General features: G+C 33.9%; 1 protein-coding gene across 1 annotated transcript in view; it reads right to left on the bottom strand.

Annotated features, from left to right (window-relative positions):
- Nucleotides 1–20,292, bottom strand: part of LOC145688936 (uncharacterized) — a 355,842-nt gene that overhangs the window by 103,503 nt on the left and 232,047 nt on the right. Inside the window, exons 11-14 of the mRNA XM_081763102.1 lie at nucleotides 18,897–18,988; nucleotides 16,359–16,605; nucleotides 14,485–14,598; nucleotides 6,298–6,471 (exon numbers count right to left, since the gene is read on the bottom strand). Coding sequence (XP_081619228.1) covers nucleotides 6,298–6,471; nucleotides 14,485–14,598; nucleotides 16,359–16,605; nucleotides 18,897–18,988 — 627 coding nt within the window. The remainder of the gene's footprint in view (nucleotides 1–6,297; nucleotides 6,472–14,484; nucleotides 14,599–16,358; nucleotides 16,606–18,896; nucleotides 18,989–20,292) is intronic.

Genomic DNA, 20,292 nt, shown 5'->3' with positions numbered 1-20,292 from the left:
CCCTACGAATCCTCAGTTTACCTCGGTATCACTAGACAGTAACGACCATGAATCCTTTTCGGAAGGATTCTTTACAGACACGGGCCCACATTCTGCGTCCTTGGCTCCTTTCTCTCGGTACATGATGGCTCTCGGTTTGCCGGTTTGCCGCAGTCGGAAAGGTAACTCCATGCTTCATCGAGCGTTACGACGTACATCCACTTTTGTTTTTCCAGATGCCGTTCGTACAGCTTCCGGGCCTTACACTTTTGTTCCTTTTGATGGCCATCCGTGAGAAGGTGGCCGCGAGCTTTCATGACTTTTTCCAGTTTGAGTTGATTGTGTAACGTCAAGCTCAGAGTCCCCAAAGACACGTCAAGACGATTAGCCATACACCTTTTTGTTGGCGGATTTTCTTGCATTGTCATTTTGCGAAGTTTCCTCTGCATGGTGGAGGTGGCGTTGATGCATTCCCGCTTCCTAGGCAAATTCGTTGCTGATCCAAATGGTGGAGCTTTGTTCCCCTTGTACTTTTTAATAGGATTTTTTATTCCACTTAAACTGATGTTGCTACCATTCTTCTTTCACTGCTTTCTAATGACAGAAACACTAAAGTGGGCGTCATAAAGAGCCGCAATATAGAATTTCCAAAAAAGTATTAGTTTGGACGGCAATTTGGTTACAGAGCGGAAACGCACATACTTGGTAACAAATTTAAAACAACACTCACAACAATAGTCCTGTTTTGTGCGTTATTATCGTCCGCGCGGAAAAAACAACTCCGTTACCAGGAATCCACTGCACAACACTGCAGAACGCCACGAGCAAGGTTGGATAAGTCAATTTTGCCCGGGAGGAGGAAAAACGAAATTGGCCAAACGTAGGCTGAACAACCTCTGTAGTCTTTGTATCAAGGGTTTTGCGAAAAAGCAACAAAATAAAATAAAAATTATATGAAATCTATACACTTAAAGCATCTAATATCTTAACCATATCACTATTAAAAATCCATGCATGCAAAATCTTGTTATGGCTCATTATACACCAAAGTACGTCGACAGAACACATCCCAGGGGGTGTGCCATGGTTTCTAACGGTTCTCGATTAGAAAGACATTATTTATTAATAGTGGGGTCAGCTCTAGCAAGATCAACTATTACGCCATAAGTATTAGTTCCCATAAGAATTGTGTCTATAAATAGATTGTCTGATATTCTACTTCAAAAAGGAAATTGTTCGAAACTGAGTTACTTTTAAAGTAAGATTTAATTTTACCTTGGTATTCCGATATTAACCACTATTCAAAAAAGGAAAAAAATATCCTTCCACGTATTCTTAGTTTCCTGTAACGCTTTTGAAGTATAAGTTTCGTTAATCTTATCTTCGTTACAATCTTATTTTCTACCCCTCATAAATATCTCTACGAAACAATCTCCTTCAAAACAATCATCCATTCGTGGGTCAGGAGAGTGTAAATAAACCTTTATTGACCTAATAATATTATATTATAATATTTGTTAAACTAATCAATTTCTTTTGTTTACAAAAAACACCAATTGAGGACTTTGAATCAAAAACCCGTCATGTCCAAAAAGTGAGACTGTAAAGGAGATAGATTCACAAGGGTTTATCATCATCCGATCTTCTTAATTTTTGTTAAGAATAGGTTAAATAGGTTAAATAGGTAAAATAGGTTAAAGGGGCAAAGGGCCCCTTTTCATAAAAAGGTCCCCTTGACTAAAAGGGCCACATTTAAGAAACGAAACTCTGACCATGTAAAGATGACTTCAAAATATGAAATACGTGTTTTGTCGTTTTTGCGAGAAAAGGGTTGCAGGAGCAATGCCCCCTTCGAAATATAAAAAAAACACACACAAATCTTACGGAAATTGAATTTCGGTAAAATTGTTTGAACCCGTGATATGTTGTACCGTACATATTGTGTTCCTGAGAAAAAAGTTTTAATGGGCACAACCACAAGTTACTGCCCGTTTGGTCACTACAGGGCCACTTATTTGAAAGCAGACGAAGATAACGATAATCTGGATTTGGGAAAAATGACTGAAACCGTGATATTTTGTAGGTATTCGGATCCTAAGAGAAAGTCATAGGCACAACCACTAACCACTGAATTTAGACACTACAGTGCTATTTTTTAAAAACAGTTGAAGGTAACAGTCTACTGGATTTCGGTGGAATTACTTGAAACCGTGATATTTTGTACGTATTGTAATCCTGAGAAAAATGTTCAATATGCACAGCCAGCAACATATGACCGTTTGGTCACCAGATGGCCAGTTTTGTAATCGAACAGATGGTAACGGTATTCTGGACTTAGGTATAATTGCTTGAAACTTTGATATATTGTAGATATTGTGATCCTGAGAAAAAGTCCCTCTGAGCACAACCACCAATCACTGGCCATTTGGCAACTACGGGACCACATTTTATAAAACAGGCGAAGATAAGAATATTCTAGAATTTTGGTGAAAGTGTATGAAACCCTAAAAGTACTATCCTACAATTCGAAAAATGGGTGGGAAGAGTAGCGACAAACATCATTTAAGCATAATCAACATTCTGATGTTCATCTTGTGGGACAAAGGAAAACTCTCGAAAGCCCGACATTACGAAATCTACAACATATCACAGTTTCATATATTCACACCGAAATCAAAAATACCCGAATGTTTTCAAAAATCTGTATCTGTAGTGGCCAACGGTCAATAATTGAAGGTTGTGTCTATTAAGACATTTTTTCATAATAACAACATATCACAGTTTTTCTCATTCTTACCTAGATACAGAACATCGTTATACTCGGCTGTTTTCAAGAAAGAAGCCCTGTAGTGGCCTAACGATTAGTTATTTGTGGTTGTGTCTACTGAGACTTTTTCTCAGGACGACTATCTACAACATATCACAGCTTCTGTCATTTTAACCAAACTACATAGTAGCCTCGTACTGGCCAAACTTTCAGTGATTAGAGATTGTGCCAATTAAGATCTCTCAGAATCACATTATCTTCAACTTGTCACTCTTTCAGTCATTTTCACCAAACCCCAGAATATAATTTCTTCGGTTGCTGTCAAACAAGTGGCCTCGGAGTGGCCAAACAGTCAGTGAATGGTGGTTTTGCTCATTAAGATTTTCTCTCAGGATCACAATATCTACAACATATCACAGCTTCAAGCAATTACACCTAAATTCAGAATACCATTACCTTCTACTGTTTTCAAAAATATGACTCTATAGTGGCCAAACGGTCAGTGATTTGTGATTGTGGCTATTGAAACTTTTTTCCAGGAACACAATATCTACAAAATATAACTTCATCACTTCTTACAATTCAATTTTAAATGCCTATGCCTTCAACTTCTGTATCTGAAATATGAAACCTCTAGATTGGAAACAAGTCAGAAGTCTGGGCTGACAACGGCCAGGGCTACTGGTAATAGTATGTTGGGTCAGAACCGCTACTATGTAAGGGGTAGTAGGACCTCAGTACGCAGTGAATACCAGTTGATGGTATAAAATAGGCCACCTCTCTAATTTCTAAGGCATGTGATACAACTAGAAACACATTTATATTTGATTTTGTATCCAAGTGGTGACTATATATCACTCAAACAAAACCAACGTATTAGGCTCAAAAAGACCAGTAACAAATGAGTTGGGATCAACGTACAGACCATAGATCACTTAACTAAAAGCATTATCGTAAGCATAGAAATCCAGTGACAACCGCGTTAGGGGTTGATATGGAAATAACACATGACTTAACTGAAAGCCGACTTTTAAAAACCACAGTAACAATTGCGTTCGGGTCGATGTGCCGATCAAATTTCACTGAATTGTAGCGTCTTGTAGAACCAGGCCTAATAGCAACAAAGCTTTCGGTCAGTTGGCGCATGCTTGGCTTTTGGCTTTCTACGCTTTCACTTGAAACACATGCTTTCATACAATCTGCTTTTTGTTATACTGTAAGTGATCTTATAGACCCTTCAAAGAGCGTTACAGCATCACTAAACCTTCATTGGCTATTGACTTGACTCAATTGTAAAATGCTTGTGTCAAGATTGAATGGGACATTGAATGCAAGATTTACTCATGTGACATCATTGCTGGAATCCAGCTTGCGAAATGCTTGCACGTTTTCCAACCAAGCTGGATGGAAGCTTGGTCGGCTTGCAATTCAAGCTTACAGCAAGCGGTTTGTAAGTTGCCTCTGCTGCTAGAGAGAAATCCAGTAACAATGTGCTAACAAGACATCACTGAATTAAAATCAGTCTCATAGACCTAGAAAAATCAATAAATAATGTATGATCACAAATTACATCGTAAAAATTGCATCGAGTTAAATTTGCTGATCATACATCTCTCAACAAAAAATATTCCGTAAGGCCTACAAACCCAGTAAGAATGTCATTTGGATCAATGTGGAAACCGCAATGCAATGGAAACTAACTGCAATTAGGTTGGCCTAGGAATACAGTAAAATGTCGCGTTGGAGGACGATGTGCTCACCAGGCATCACGCAACTGAAAGTCACTTGATATGCCATAGTTCAGTACAGTATCCTCAGGAACATTATTATTATTATTATTATTATTATTATTATTATTATTATTATTATTATTATTATTATTATTATTGGTAAAGGAGGTTCAGGATGATGCTCTTTCAAATTGGATGCTGAGAAAAGAAATCTAAACTTCAGATCAATGTTCTTAATAATGACCTCCACAGTGTGTCGAACCTACGAGCATGCACACATAAAGTATGCGATTGAAACTGCCACAAACACATAGAATTTCTTCTGGCGAAGTGCTGGTTTCGGCTGTTTTGAAACCGTTTCGTGGTATACTAACCAACGATGACGGCTGCTTGGATCTTCGTACAGGACTCACTTCTTATCACATGTCAACACCCTCTCCAGAAATGCCTTCTTCCTCAGAAGAGTCATCAAAGAAACACAGGTGTCATTCCATTTGGGACTCATCGACGCAACTTGTAGTGCTTCCCTACTTGGTGGAGATGCTGTCGAACCCTTTCTTCACTCAAATTCAATTATAATCCCAGTTCCCCACATGTCCGGCCACTGTTCGCCTCAATTGCTGCATAAAGATCTTCATTTTCTACATGTGTTGGTAGTGCGGCATGTAGTGCGTCTTCGAGTGTTTCCTCACCGTCCTCAAACAAGTTAAACTACCGCTACAGTGTCCCCATATTCACGACACACTCACCAACTGCCTGGTATATCCTCCGCCCCGCTGCAGCAGCGTTTGACCCCAATTTGAACCCGTACAGCACACACGCTCTTATAGTGCACTGTGGAGGTCCCATGTTCACTCTGTCCTTACGCAAGTTCACGGTGTAACTGAACTTCTACAACCATGTAGTATTTTGAATATACCCACACCAACAACTTCGCCTTATCTTCATTCGCATTCAATTCAAGGTGTGAGGGCGAATTGAACTCAGACCTCCTAAAAAAGTAGCATAACTTTCTAGGTTACCTGTATAATTATTAGACTTTCAAACTATGATATGGTTGTCGGAAGTCTTATAGAACGACTTTGTCCATTCGACTCTCGACAGGTATTAGAGAAAAGCATTAGGATATATCGAGATGCAGTTTTGCGCAATCAACTCAGCGTTCTAAGAATAACATCTAGTCCATTAACTTTATATTCAAACCAGATTGTTTCAAATAAACCATTTCCAGTTTCAATGTTTACAGACATAGAACGAGAACGAAGACATGTATCATGACTATTCCGAACACTCTAAAACAGTGCAACACAAATAAAAAATTCATCATAAAGATTTATACCAGTGACACCTAAAATTTTCCTTTCGGACAAGAAACAAAACACATACCTGAGAAACGAACTAAGATTGCAAAATAACAGAATTATTTTCTATTGACGACTGCAATATATAATAACTTTCTCTTTAAAAGCAGGAAACGAAAATATTTACACTAGATTTTCAAAAATAGTTACTTAAAACATACATACGTATATATATTGAAGGATGCGGCGAAAACCAGCTGATTGAAATTACTATATATTGCTAACTATAATGTACGTATTAAGTATAATATTCAATTACTGTAACACTAAATGCCAAACTATTATTATAAATTACTCAGTAAAATTCACATATTTATTAGGAAACATTATGATCATTTTCACATACAAATATTGAAAACAATACATTCCTTGTAATCTGTTGAACGCTAGTTCAATCTTTGTCTACTAATGCACTTAGTGTCAGGTGAAAATAAAATTTCGTTAATCAATTAACACTTACATTGGTTCATTAGTGCAGAAACAGACTGCAATCTTGAAATAGGCATCTTGTGGTATATGGTCAATTTCTTCAACTTCGAAAATAACAGAACTGTTGTAGTATTGCCTCCATAGGGACAAGGTAGCCAATATTCCGCATACCACAAAACAAGCCCAAACCAATACCCACAGAAATCTGAAAGAAAAAATGTGCGATATTATATGTAAGCTTTTGGGAAAGGAAATATATTTCCAATATATTTATTATCCGTTTAAAGTATAGCATGAAATTGTGCATCATAATATATCGGTATACTAATAATATATCAATAAATTGTCTGCAGGATGCTATAGTTATGAAAGAGTATTTTTTATTTGTTTAAAACTCAAGATCCTCATTGGAGAAGATAACACTCTTTTTTGTTCAAATGTTAACAAGAAATGTTAAAGAATCGTATATTATGTGAAGATTACAACATTAAACCAAAATTGGGAAGAACTGCTACACAATATTGAATGTATATTTCAGTTAAGTTCCCTCGGAGTCTTCTTTTGATCTGTACAACATTTCTTTAGAACATTTAGTTTAGTTACGGTGAATATTTAAATGGCACTTACTATTACTTTGATATAAGCATAATCATTTGAAAGACAAGTTGCACACCGTAATACAGAAGTTTGCAATCTCTCTGAATAGAAATACATTTTGAAAGAAAAAACTAAAACTCATTCTAACAAGAGAAAATCTATTTCTTGTTTTATAGGTATGGACAATTAAGACAGCAATTAAGGTTTAGTCTACTTAAAAATCATGAAATTATATAAAATATTTTAATATATTTAGCTAAAATGTCATACATCCTTTTAAGATATGACTCCTTTCATTTCAAATGGTGTCTAAGTGAGAAATATCCTAAATATATTTTCCAAAGGTACGAGACCCAACATCCAGTGTGTGATGTGGAGAATTACAGAAAGAGAATAGGAAATTGTTTGACTGAACCTGTTTAACATACATCGTGTAATATTGACATTATTTCTTTGTATTGCAGTAGTTAGGTCACCTATGTGTTTCTTCAAGGAAAGTGAACGCTCTTACAAGAAGTACAATAGATTCACTACTGGAACTGTTCTGACAAATACAGATGTTTTGATATCATTAAAACCTTACATTCTTGCTAAGTGTATTGTTCGTATAATTATGACTTTCGATAATACTGTTGTAAATAAGCTTACTTATGTTATTCCTACTTCCTATTCTTACTTCTGTTATAATATTTATCAAGCTTTTTATAATATTGTAAATTTCAGCTGAGATTTGCATAGATTTTTAAGTGCACGACCCGTGCTTATGGTTCTTTGTTTTATGGATTAAAGACACTCACACACTCGTCCTGTTTCTAACACTGAATGTAAATAGAATAAAATCATGACGTCTTAATTAAACAAATTAAAACTAGGAAAGTTCTAAAATAATAATCTGAGAGTACGCAACAAGAAAATGTGTTGCCTACTCATTTGTAAATATAATAGTGTACTCATTCCTCATTTCTAGTCCTCCCTAAGCCCTGTCATATTATTCAAGTATTAGATTTTACTTATCATTCATTACTAATCATCCCAAAGTTTTATTCTGCTAACTAATAATATACTAAATGTATTTTTGGAACCTATGTTAAAACTTTATAATAATGAAGTAATTTCCACTTTCGGTGAAATGTGATTCAAAATTCTGCCATTGAATCCTTACACAGTGTTATCAGGCAGTTTTAGAACAGGGATCGCCTTAGCAAATCAGATATTCTTAGAGCATAATTTCAAACAGAATACTCCAAGCATATGTGTATCCAATTGTTCTTTCTATAAAATAGATGTAAAGTAAAAACTACCAAAGTTTTATTATATTCAAATATTTGATTTTATCATCCCTAATTTCTAATCCTATAATATTAGTGTTAATTATTATGCTTACTACAAACACATCATTATTATCATATGTTCTGCGAATTTATGATAGGAGACCGGCATACAATGTGTAGAAGTTATACGGCTATTTTAATACTTGTATTTGAGCACCCAGCAGAAATGAGAGACCCGTACTTGGAAATCGAGTAACCGTCAGAGGGGCAAGATGACTACGTAAGTACCGAAAAAGAATTTACTTGTAATAAACCAGTGAAATGACTTGCTGGGGAAGGAAAACTGATTAAAATAATACAGATAATACAGGTATTCAGTTAATGAATTGACCGTTTGTGGTAAAATTTTATCTAGTAAATGATCCAGTGGATCTGAAAAAGAAAAAAAAACATGGTCTTTGTTTATAACGTAAAATATGTATAGATGTTTTATTTTTATTTCCATACATTAAAAATTAGAAACTATACTAAAATAATTATAAATATAGATAGACATCTCGACAATAATTCATGTGTATTTTAAATATTTACACGCACATCGGATTTACATATGACAAATATTTACTTATCGACAGGCCTAGCCATTAGTCCTAACCTAGCTAATATAGAGAACCTAGTTTTGACTGAATAACAAATAAGTCCTCCATCAGGAAAATGAGGCACATAGAAACTGATGCTCAAGACCGAATGTCTAACTCATCTAACCTCCTGAAATAACGCACAAAAATTTGCATTCAGTATGGGACAACCCAAGCATCAAATTATACCAACCTGTGTTATTTCAAGAAGTAGTCAAGAGAGCAAAGGCACACTTTCCTCCCTCTCATCTCCAATTTCACGTCCTTCGCTACAGTCATTAAAATCACACACCCTAGAACTGCATCTTTCAAATTAAAGTTTTCGCTTTACAGTTGCATTTGGCCTAGGGTTAGGCAGGTGTAAAACACACAGGTGTTCTGAATGGGGTGCAACAATCAAACTGAGTGGTCTACACCGTCTTTCACGTAGCTTCGGAAGGGATGTAATACATTTCAATGTGAATGAAATTATCCATAGAGCATTCACATCGGCTGAAATTCAATCTGTTTATGAACCAGCTGGATGTAACAGATCAGATGTCAAAAGACTAGATGGCATTAGGCTGGAACCGCGGTATAGGTGGAAGATTCTTGTCTGGGATTTCACCCTTTCCGACACTTCCCCTAACCTTAATCTTTCTTCATCACGAGAACGAGCTATTGCGCCGTACGGTAACGCGAGAAAGAATAAACTATAAAAATCTACTCGATAGACACATGTTTGTGACAGTAGTAATTAAATTGAGCGACACTTGAGATCTCGAATTTCTCAATTTCATCAAAGAAGTAAACTAACATATTACACAGCTTAAAGCTGACGACTGCGCTAATGCTTTTCTTATATGACATATCAGCATAGCAGCTCAGAGAGGCTTTCATTTGAAGTACATATTCTCGCAAATCAGTATAAAATGTTTGTAAGTTTGTCTCTTATAGCTAACTGTGCAGAGTCAGTTGCTATTTTCTCGTATAATTTTCTTTCTGTCTTTTCTACAAATCTTTGTATTAATTATAGGGGAAGGCGTTGTCCCTTTGAAACAATAAACCTTGGAACACTTGTGCTTTTCTCGAATTCAGAGCTATCTAGGCGCAGTGATTAAAATTCGTTTGAAAGAGTAAATGGAAAAAAGCACTACAAATGCGTTTGGCTATTGTTGAATGAGTATTGTTCCGAGTAATGATCCTTTTAATTTTTTTCACCCTCAAAACGAAGATTTTTTTTGTAGTTACCTTTTGAGTTTTTTGCTCTCCGGTATTCACGACTTGTGATATTTATTTGTCCACACTTGGGGTAGAATCATTGGTGAATACAGTAATGCTTTTAGATTTAACTTCTGTTCAATATTTAAGCTAGAGGAAAACTTTTTTTCGTAATGATGACCCTCTTGTACCTATGAACATTAATGCATCGTGTACATTTCAACGATAAATAATACTGTTTAAAGCTACACAATGTAAGTAGTTAAAACAGTTTATATATTTTATATAGGTTAGGTTAGGATATAAAGTTATTAATCATGATTTTAAGTAGTTTCTAAATATTCGTTTATTGTATAACATATAAAGTTATGTTGTATATGCTCAACATTATTGTTCACAAGTTTATGTTAGAACTTCTCTTCAATTTTTAATTTAATTTATAAGATTTCACTTCTTTGGATCTTTTTATAGCTAAACCTTTTATTGCAATTTATAACTAGTAAAATTTGTGGCTTCTTTTATATTATTGCCACGGAAACGTTGTAATTATCACTTTGTTTAAAGGTACAAGAGGGTCTATTCAATGGTACATGACCATAATGTACCTGTGAACAAAACGGATATGTTCTTATTATATCCTATAAAAGCTACTGTAATTATGTAACAACTTTAAAAATCATCCTATCTCGTAGAAAAACGAAGGCATTTTAAATATACGACAAAACTTGGGGGAAAAGTGCTGAATATTAGCAGCACAATTTCGAAAACTTATAACGAAATACTTTAGTTTGTATAATATTTACCTGTACCGTGGGCAAAAAGTGCTCATAAATATGTAATATACTTAGTAGAATGTTCATTTTAAATTAACAGAAAAGAAGAATGCTTTTAATATATGTAAGAGATTATTATGGGATAGTTGTGGCTATGTACATGTTATGTGTTGACCTAGTCAAGTAAATTTATGTATTTTACGGTCTTAAAAAGAATATTTAAGACTTATCAAGCAATAAAGGTGAGACTAATAATCTTTGAATATCTGAGTTGATTTTTGCATAAAGAAAAGTAATTATCGTTTCGTAACTGATATTTTACAAGACGAACCAGGTTGACGACGCTTTTCTATAGAGTCGTTATAAAAATTTGGTTTACCAAACCCGGGATTTTTGAAAATTCAGTTCCCGAAGAAGGAAAGTAGGGCTGAATTTACTTGGATATTACCATTTATGAATACGAACTTAACCGTATTACGAAGCGGTAAGGTCATCAAAAGAAAAATGGATAGTGAAATAGTGCAACAGGAATCTAATACCAGTAATCCAGGTGAAATTAGTGCAACACCAAGTTTGTCATCTGAGGATCGACTTTTGTTAGCTGTGCAGCGACAAATTATGCAAATGACGACTGAGATAAAACAAACCATGGAACAGAAGCTCAATGAATCTAACACAAACATGGAACAGAAGTTCTATGAAGCTAACCAGACCATGGAACAGAAGTTCTATGAAGCTAACCAGACCATGGAACAGAAGTTCTATGAAGCTAACCAGACCATGGAAAAGAAGATAGAACTGAAATTTAACGAAGCTAGCAAGCAGTATGAAGAATTAAGTAAACGAATAGAACGGATAGAACTGAAATCAGACGATACGAAACAAACAATCGTCCAGGTGATGAACGACATATCCTCGCAGTTTGAAGAGAAGTTAAAAAGGTTAGCCGATGAGTGTCAAGAAAAGCACGATCATCAAAATCATGAAATCTGTGCTGTAAAAAAGGATTTAACGTTAATAGAATCTTCCGTTAAACATCAAAAGATCCAGTTGGCTACTATGCAGGAAGAAATTAAAACGTTACAGGCTAGAGACACCATTTATCGCAATAATCTGGGCAGTGATCGCTTCGAGTTTCCCCAATCACCGGATATAAATACGCCTTCGCCGGAATCTGAGGAGGATATTATATTAGAGGAAAATTGTCCGAAGATCACTGATGAACGAAATATAAATGGTATCATGACACAGCACGCTACAGACCGGAACAATCACACCACAAGAACAAGGAGTGAGAAAAGAAAGGTAAAGTTAAGTGTCAAGATGAGCGAAATCAAAGCCATGAGTAAATTTAGTGGTAAGTGCAATGAAAATGCTAGTTCTTTCTTAGAGAAGTTCCAAGACGAATGCAGTATAATGTCTATCGACCGATCACAATACATGAAATTAATACCCCATGTATTACTCCCACCTTGTTCCTTATGGTTTAAGGCAATACGTGATCACATTAGTACATATGAGGAATTTAAAGCGGCATTGATCGCGAATTACGAAAATGACTTTTTGCTGGCCAACAGAGATGCCACTCTTAGAAATCAACATTTCAATCCTCGATTGCACAAATCTATTGTAGAGTTTGTTATAAATGTCTATAATGAATTAAAGGTTGTTAATCCCTTGCAATCGGAATCAAGAATAATTGCATCGATTCGCAATTTGCTTCCATTTAAATTACAGCAGATCTTATTTTCCACACAGTGTATGAGTTTCAGTCATTTATTAATGCTTGTACAATGCTACGAAACTCAATACCATGCTATGAATCTAACACAATCAGGAATGGGTAAAAATAAGAATAATTCAAATCATTTGGTCCCTGTTCGGAATTTGAATATCCGAAGTGTGAATAATAATGAACCGAACCTAAGACGAGTATACTCTAGCAATCAAAATGAACAAAATAGACAAGGCTATGTAAGGAATCCGCCTAACCTAATCAACCGAAGTAGACACAAAAATAATAGAAATACATGTCGAAATCCTAGAGATGCTATCAATCCTATGTATAGACATAATCATTGTTCACGAGATGGTACTTCGTATCCAAATTCAAATCACGATGAAAGACATGTACAACCTAATGTAGAACCTAACCACGATTGTGCGGTACAATGCACTTTATTAGATTCATATGCCAGTGCGAATGTAACATAATTACCGTTAACGAAATTAGGTTAAACCCATGTTGGTTATAGATTCTTGTGAATTTTCGTTTTAAAGTTTGTGTTAATATCAATAATGAAAACGATTCTTAAAAATACTTGAAATGCTTAAATAGAGTTTTAGGTAGACTGGAAAATTAATTTTCAAATGATTTTTATTCTTTCTTGTTAATATGAGGAATTATAATTCGATTTATAATTAATTAAAAGCAAAGATTATTTATATTAGATTGATTTGTGTTGAAAATTTAATTGTCAAAGATTATGTTAAGAATAAGATCCTTTCTATAAAATCCATTATTCAATAACTACCTTGAATGAAATTCTTCTTTATTTATGACATCTTAGTGCTACTATGTATACATTACAATTGCAACATCTAACTTATTTGTTATACAATGCGCCCGAAAAGAATAAATATTATTTGTCACATCATCGTTTGTAATAATGATCGAAACTAGTAATCTTGATAATTTGTGTTTCACCCTCGTTAATTATATTTCTAAGCGACGATGTTTTTTTTTAATGATAAAGAATAAATAATAATGTAATAAAAGAGAAATATTAATGAAATCAAAGATTTATTGTAAATGTATTTATGTGAATGATAATAACTAATATTTTTTATATATATGAGGGTTAACAAAAAAATAATGAAGATATATACGAGGTGTGATCAAAATATAAAGAACATATGTAATGTACGAACATTAATCTAATCAGACCAGTGGTTCTTGAATATAAAAGCCAAGCCTACTCATGACTTTTATATTCAGTCCCTTTATCGGGCGACATTTTCTATAACGAAATACTTTAGTTTGTATAATATTTACCTGTACCGTGGGCAAAAAGTGCTCATAAATATGTAATATACTTAGTAGAATGTTCATTTTAAATTAACAGAAAAGAAGAATGTTTTTAATATATGTAAGAGATTATTATGGGATAGTTGTGGCTATGTACATGTTATGTGTTGACCTAGTCAAGTAAATTTATGTATTTTACGGTCTTAAAAAGAATATTTAAGACTTATCAAGCAATAAAGGTGAGACTAATAATCTTTGAATATCTGAGTTGATTTTTGCATAAAGAAAAGTAATTATCGTTTCGTAACTGATATTTTACAAGACGAACCAGGTTGACGACGCTTTTCTATAGAGTCGTTATAAACTCTAAAAGTGTTCACAGGTATAACGTCTTCCCCTGACTTTTCTACAGATCTGTTTAAATTTCGTGATTTATACTAAAAAGATTAAGTGAGTACGTTGCCATATATCCATATTATACATATCCAGAATATACAGAAAGTCTACACTAAATTATCCATATAACATCTAGTGCCATAAGAGCGTTTTGCACACAAACATATACAACAACATATAAACAGTGAACAAGGCATGAGGTATATATACAAAAATTCTTAAATCATGTGAATTTTGAATTTTGAAGTTTCCCTTTTGATGAAATTATATGTGTGTCACTACATACTATATGTATATGTATAATACATTACTAACCTAAGAATCGCATGCGGTGATTTTATAAACTGCTGAACGGCATCCAATGATGAATATTTCACAAATTCCAGAATTGCATTCTTGAATACACGAAGCGGGTAACACTTAGAGATCCTAAAATCAAATATGTAAGTTACTAACTGATATAAGAGCATTTAATTAAGTAAAATTGAATATTCAAAGCAAAATCAATAATATTTCTTATTATGTACAGGTAGTTAGGTTCTGCACATTGTTTTCATTTATACATTTGGAATATTATTGGATTCAAGAGATACCATTTATGGCTCTTGCAGCCTGGAGTCCATTTATCTTGTTTTAACCCGCCGTAGCACGCGCAGCGGTTAAAGAAATTTTAGTTTCTTTAAATTGCTAGGCCACCGCCAAGTGTAATCTGCTGTGTAGCTACCACTTTTACAATCCCGTGCATTCCAGCTAGCCTGGATTTGATCAACAGTTTGCTCTGCGCAAACAGTTTCGACTGTGGAGTTTTGCTCCGCGCGTGCGCTTTAGTATTTTCGATATTGAGGAGTAAGCCTCAGCTTGCATTCTATATTAGTTTGTTAATTTAACGAATGGGTTTACACAAATATGAATAAAAGGGAACAAGAACGGATATTCGTGTACTTGAAGGTAAGATAGAAGATTCAGATTATAGTGTTGTAGATGTAGTCGAAGAAAGCGATCACAATTCTGAAAGTGAACATTCGGCTGATGAGCATAAATATGGAGATCAGGACACTTGAAGTACAATGCAAGATACAGAACAAGAAATCAGCGAACTAACTATTATTAATAAACATGTTCTTGAGACTAATGAGACAGGAGCAATGCTCGAGGGTATACCTACTACCGCCCAAGACGAATTTACAACTAATGCAAATAAGTTATACATTGCTGAAGATGGAACTAGGTGGCGAATTGCGCCTAGAACAAATCTTAGAGTTAGAAGACGTCGATGTGATTTGCTTACACACCTACCAGGATTTATGGGTGTAACCGTCACTTAACAACTGGAATTGCAAAACAAATCTACATTTCCCTTGTACATTTACAAGAATACACTATTCTACCTGTAAATTTTTAATTTGGTAGAGCCGTCCTCTAAAATACCCCTTAGTTAAATTTGTTGCAAGTATTCCGAAAGTAGGTCGTTCATCTGGTTTAGAAAAAAATCACTAAATTACAAAATTTTAAAAATGTAGGTAAGATCAGTTTAGGATAGATTAAGTTAAATCAGGGTAAGTTAGGTTAGGCTAAGTTCTAAAATCTTAGAACTGTTTAAAATGTTTGTGCTTTAAATATACGTGGACAATTTTTAGAAATATTGTAAAGCAAATATTTAAATCTATTCATAGCATAATCTATAGATTTTAAATCTAATCTGAAATCTATTCATAGCAAAATTCAACATTAAAGGAAAATAAATAAATATTGCGGAGTCAGACTTCGGGAGAGTGTCTTGATGCTACAATTGACCAGGCGGGCTATGAATAGCAGAAACGGAGAGTCTAAAGTGAAAACTAATTCACAAATCAAGAAGGGAAATCAGGAGAAAATTATTTTTTATTATTGTTAACTAAGAATTAGAGAGAAAGCTAACAAACTATTACGATATCAAATTTAGCTACTTTCATCTCGCAAAAATGTATGGGAATATAGATAGTCTCGAGAAAATAAAATGTTTAGTAAAACAAAAATTGGCTCTACACAAACAAAAACAAACTCTACTTTACGTTACCAAATTCTTCTTTTATATTTTGTTATTCAATTGGTTTACTGGTAAATCTTCAAACACAGAATAAAATGTTCAATATTACATTTGAGTTTACTAGTAACTTTAGTATAGTTTACCTAATTTTATAGATACTAACCTTTCTTTGTTCTGATTATCTATCCAATTTCTGCCAACCTTAATCACGATATACCTTTGTTGCCTTTGCAATCTTTCATGATAACATAGTCTCTCTTTTCTTAGTGCAGGTATAATCTTTCTCCGAAATCTCGATTTACAAAATTGTATGATGTTTCGAACCATTTCTTGAAGACATAAGTAAATTACTTCTACACACGCCACCAGACTTCCTCCGAAAATAAGGCTACCTGAACTGCCAAACGATACTGTAAGATAAAAGTATTGTCATTCTATTTATAAATATTATGACACAATATTGAGAAGTAACGTCCTTTATTCCGTATCTAGACTATAAATAATATTTGACTATGAATAGCTTTGCAAGGCGCGAGAGCTTTTTTTTTTAAATTCTGTTAACTGACCAGAGAAAATACACGTGACATGATGAAACGAGGGTACGACAAAACTGTTCACTACTCATTATCCATCCCCATTCCAATAGAGAGATTTTCAAGTTCAACCACTGTGACCTTGCGATGGTGAGAAAATGTCGATAGCAAACAAAGCCTCTGCCAAATGCGTACTTTGCAATGTAATTTGACTTCTACCACATGAAGAAATAAAACAGTCGCAATTTATAATCAGATAAGCAAAAATTACCCCGGAAAAATTATTTAAAAAAATGTTTTCTGTGTGAGTGCTGCAGAAAGTTTTAAGAAGGATTTACCGATATACGCGACGAAGGTGGTCAAGGGTGTGAAACTTCGGTGGCAGGCGCTTCGGTTATACTCGGCATGTTTAAATTCTCGCTCAATAGCACACTCTGTCTATTGTTGTAGGGGATAGCGAAGCCAAAACATAAACTGCTTTATATTGTATAGTCTTCTTTCTTTTGTCGTCTCCTAGTTGTTTAGAGAAGATTGAAAAAGTAGTACTCCATTACTGACACTTTTCCCTTCATATGTTGCAAGATTTAAATTGGTTACTATTGGGTTTCGAGAGCTATAGTAAGAATGGTGGCTACATGTAACAACACTGTGCAGGCATTTAATCTATACGTATATAATGTTTGACTGTACAGGTGTATTCGAGGGAGCAATACGCCAAACATATAAAGAGATAATATTGAAAAATATTTATATGTTAGCAAATTTATAAATGAAAGAAACTTTAAGTAATATTCATCGAATTGAGTTTTACATAACTTACAGACATCTGACATTAGTTTGAGTTTTGGTCTTCTATAATGGAAGCTTTTGTTTATTATCTAATACAGGGAATACTGCACATCGATTATTTCAAAATGTAGATATGGAATTTAGTACAAGATATGTAGTGGAATACAGTTATTGAATACAGGTATGAATTGAAACTATAAATCAATGCAATGAGGGGAGGTGTTAAACGATGTAATTATATAAGAAATACCCTTTTTCTAACAGAGAGTAGATATACTATTAAGATCGTGGTGTCCGCAGAGTCCATCTAAAATCATTCGCTTCAGCTATATGAACTTGTTGTAGGGATTTTGTCTGAACAGAACCCTCGAAATTCGAACTCTATAAGTTTTATATGCCCGGTAGTTGTTCGCAAAATTGTGCCTGGAATCTAGATTCAATACATTTTCATTATTTCCTAATTGCGAAATACATACTTGTTGGAAAAGAGTTGTGATCACTTGGATTGTAAGTAAAGGACGAGGATCATTTTACAGATACTTGATTCGCATCTATCTATCGAACAAATAATGCACAGCAAGGCGATAATATCTCAACTGGACAATATCGTTAAAAGGTATAGAACTTCAAACTTTAAAAAAGTTATATTATTATAATAAACACTTCTTTTTATGCTGTTTTGACTGCTAATTTCATGATTAAATCTAACATGTGGTGGAGAAAAAGCATTTAAAAATAATAAATTAGGTGACACTTAATACAAATCACGAAGTACCGATTTCAATGAGAAATAATATAACTATTTTATTTAATCATTACGACGTTGTTTTCCTATACGTAACGCATGAAAATTCTATACTTTAATACTATAATATAGTATACTTTTTCTTGAAATTGTTGTGACATGACTCGTTATTCGCAAGTCAATATCACATTAAGAGTCACAGTTAGGCAGCCACAAAGAAAATACTCAACAAAATTCATGTAAATCTAAGAAATCATACGGTAGTTATCTTTCATTAGATGCTTAAATTAACCTTCTTACTTCTAGAACATTTTTATTACGAAGCATTGGGTCTCGTTGGTAAACCTCAAAGACACCACCTGTAATGTTTTGAGAAGTTATTACGTGCTTCTAAGAAATAACGTAATATGTTTGAAGTCCTGGGCGAATTCACTCTTTTTGCATAACTAACATAATTCTGAACAATGAAGTCAATTATTAAACCTCAAAAAGAAAGCATGGTATCATAAATGAAAATAAGATCTTTATATTCTTGTTGAATTGTTGTAGTTGTTCTACACAAATATTTGTGCAAGTAACAGAGATGTTAATATTCACTCAAAAAGGAACATTTTTATTTGCTTATACTTCTTACCCATAATTTCCAAGTCTCCAAACACAACGTCACGCACTAATCTCCGTTGTGGAAATCGATTCATACCAAAGACAATTCCGTCAACCTGGTATCTAAGAAAGTAAAATATAGGATGTTAAAATTCATATGTTTTTAAAACAAATGTTGTTTGTCCTAAGAACAAATAGATATAAGGTTACGATAATATACGAGTATAATTTTATAACGACATCTGTTCTTAAGATCAGAAATCCAAGAAATACAATTATTCAAAATGTTGCTAAAACTTCAATAACAATTACCTTCAAGTAGTTTTTACCACATGCGTCAATCTTGCTTTACTATAACAGCTAAATTTAGCCTAAACAGTTTCAAGTTTCATTAATGACGAACATTGAAAAAGTCATTGAAAGAATACAATGCAAGAAACTCTTTCCTGTATCAGAACTAAGAACAATTGCATGTTGAATGCACCTCAGAAAGCAATTTACTTAAACGCATAAATAGAAAATAAAAAAATAATTTTATTAACTAAAAAGCACCATGTATGTTTAAATTCAGAAAGATATGTGTCATCTTATAAAGTATCTCATTTTATTTTTAGAAAATATTAATAAACAAGAATTTTAGAAATGATTCAAAATATGGATCAAACGATTGCCATCTTAGCTAATAATTAGTTTCTTTATGCCAGGGACACAATCTTGTTGAACTGTCCCTAAAACGAAATTTTGATTTATCTTCGGAATAAGCACATATACTGAGTTAAGTAATAGTTTGGGTTTGATTACACTATATGTAGTTCTCCTGATATAAGGTCTACAAGAAAATGTTCGATTGATATATATTGGATCTTTTGATCCAAAAATTAGGTTAGTCAAAATGAAACATCTACCCAAATTTCGTAACTTCACTGCGCCAAGAATTAAAATTACACGAGGTGGTTGATCAAAATAGCATCGTCTGCAAGTACGAACTTTTTGTCATCGATTAGCCAACAATTAGATTTCGTGGCGAAAGGAATCTAGACCCCTGACACGAAGAAGACCTTAACCGCACATTCGATAATTATCATCAACAAAGTTGTTCCCTCCCAAGGTGTGAATAACGTGGTGGAGAAGGTGATATTCAGTTGGAGAAAACTCAGGGAATACAATTGTCATTGATGGTTTCACATCAGTTCAGAAATGAATAGTGGATTCTTACACTATAGATCACCATGCCAGAAGTAATATTTTTATGGGTGGGGAGATGGTTTAAGAAATTGTTCTGGATGTTGCCTAGGAGCCCATCATTATTAAAGAAGATTAATTTCCCAAATAAAGTAACAATCCGATGTAGGAAACCTTACCAGTTATTCGTTATAGACAGAAAACTGCGCAATCAAAACTTCAACTCTTCTTGACCGGTACCAACT

The sequence above is a fragment of the Thermobia domestica genome, chromosome 7 (assembly GCF_964235325.1).
Source record: "Thermobia domestica chromosome 7, izTheDome1.hap1.1, whole genome shotgun sequence".
Classification (NCBI taxonomy): Eukaryota; Metazoa; Arthropoda; class Insecta; order Zygentoma; family Lepismatidae; genus Thermobia; species Thermobia domestica.
This window is presented reverse-complemented; position numbering and strand designations above follow the sequence as displayed.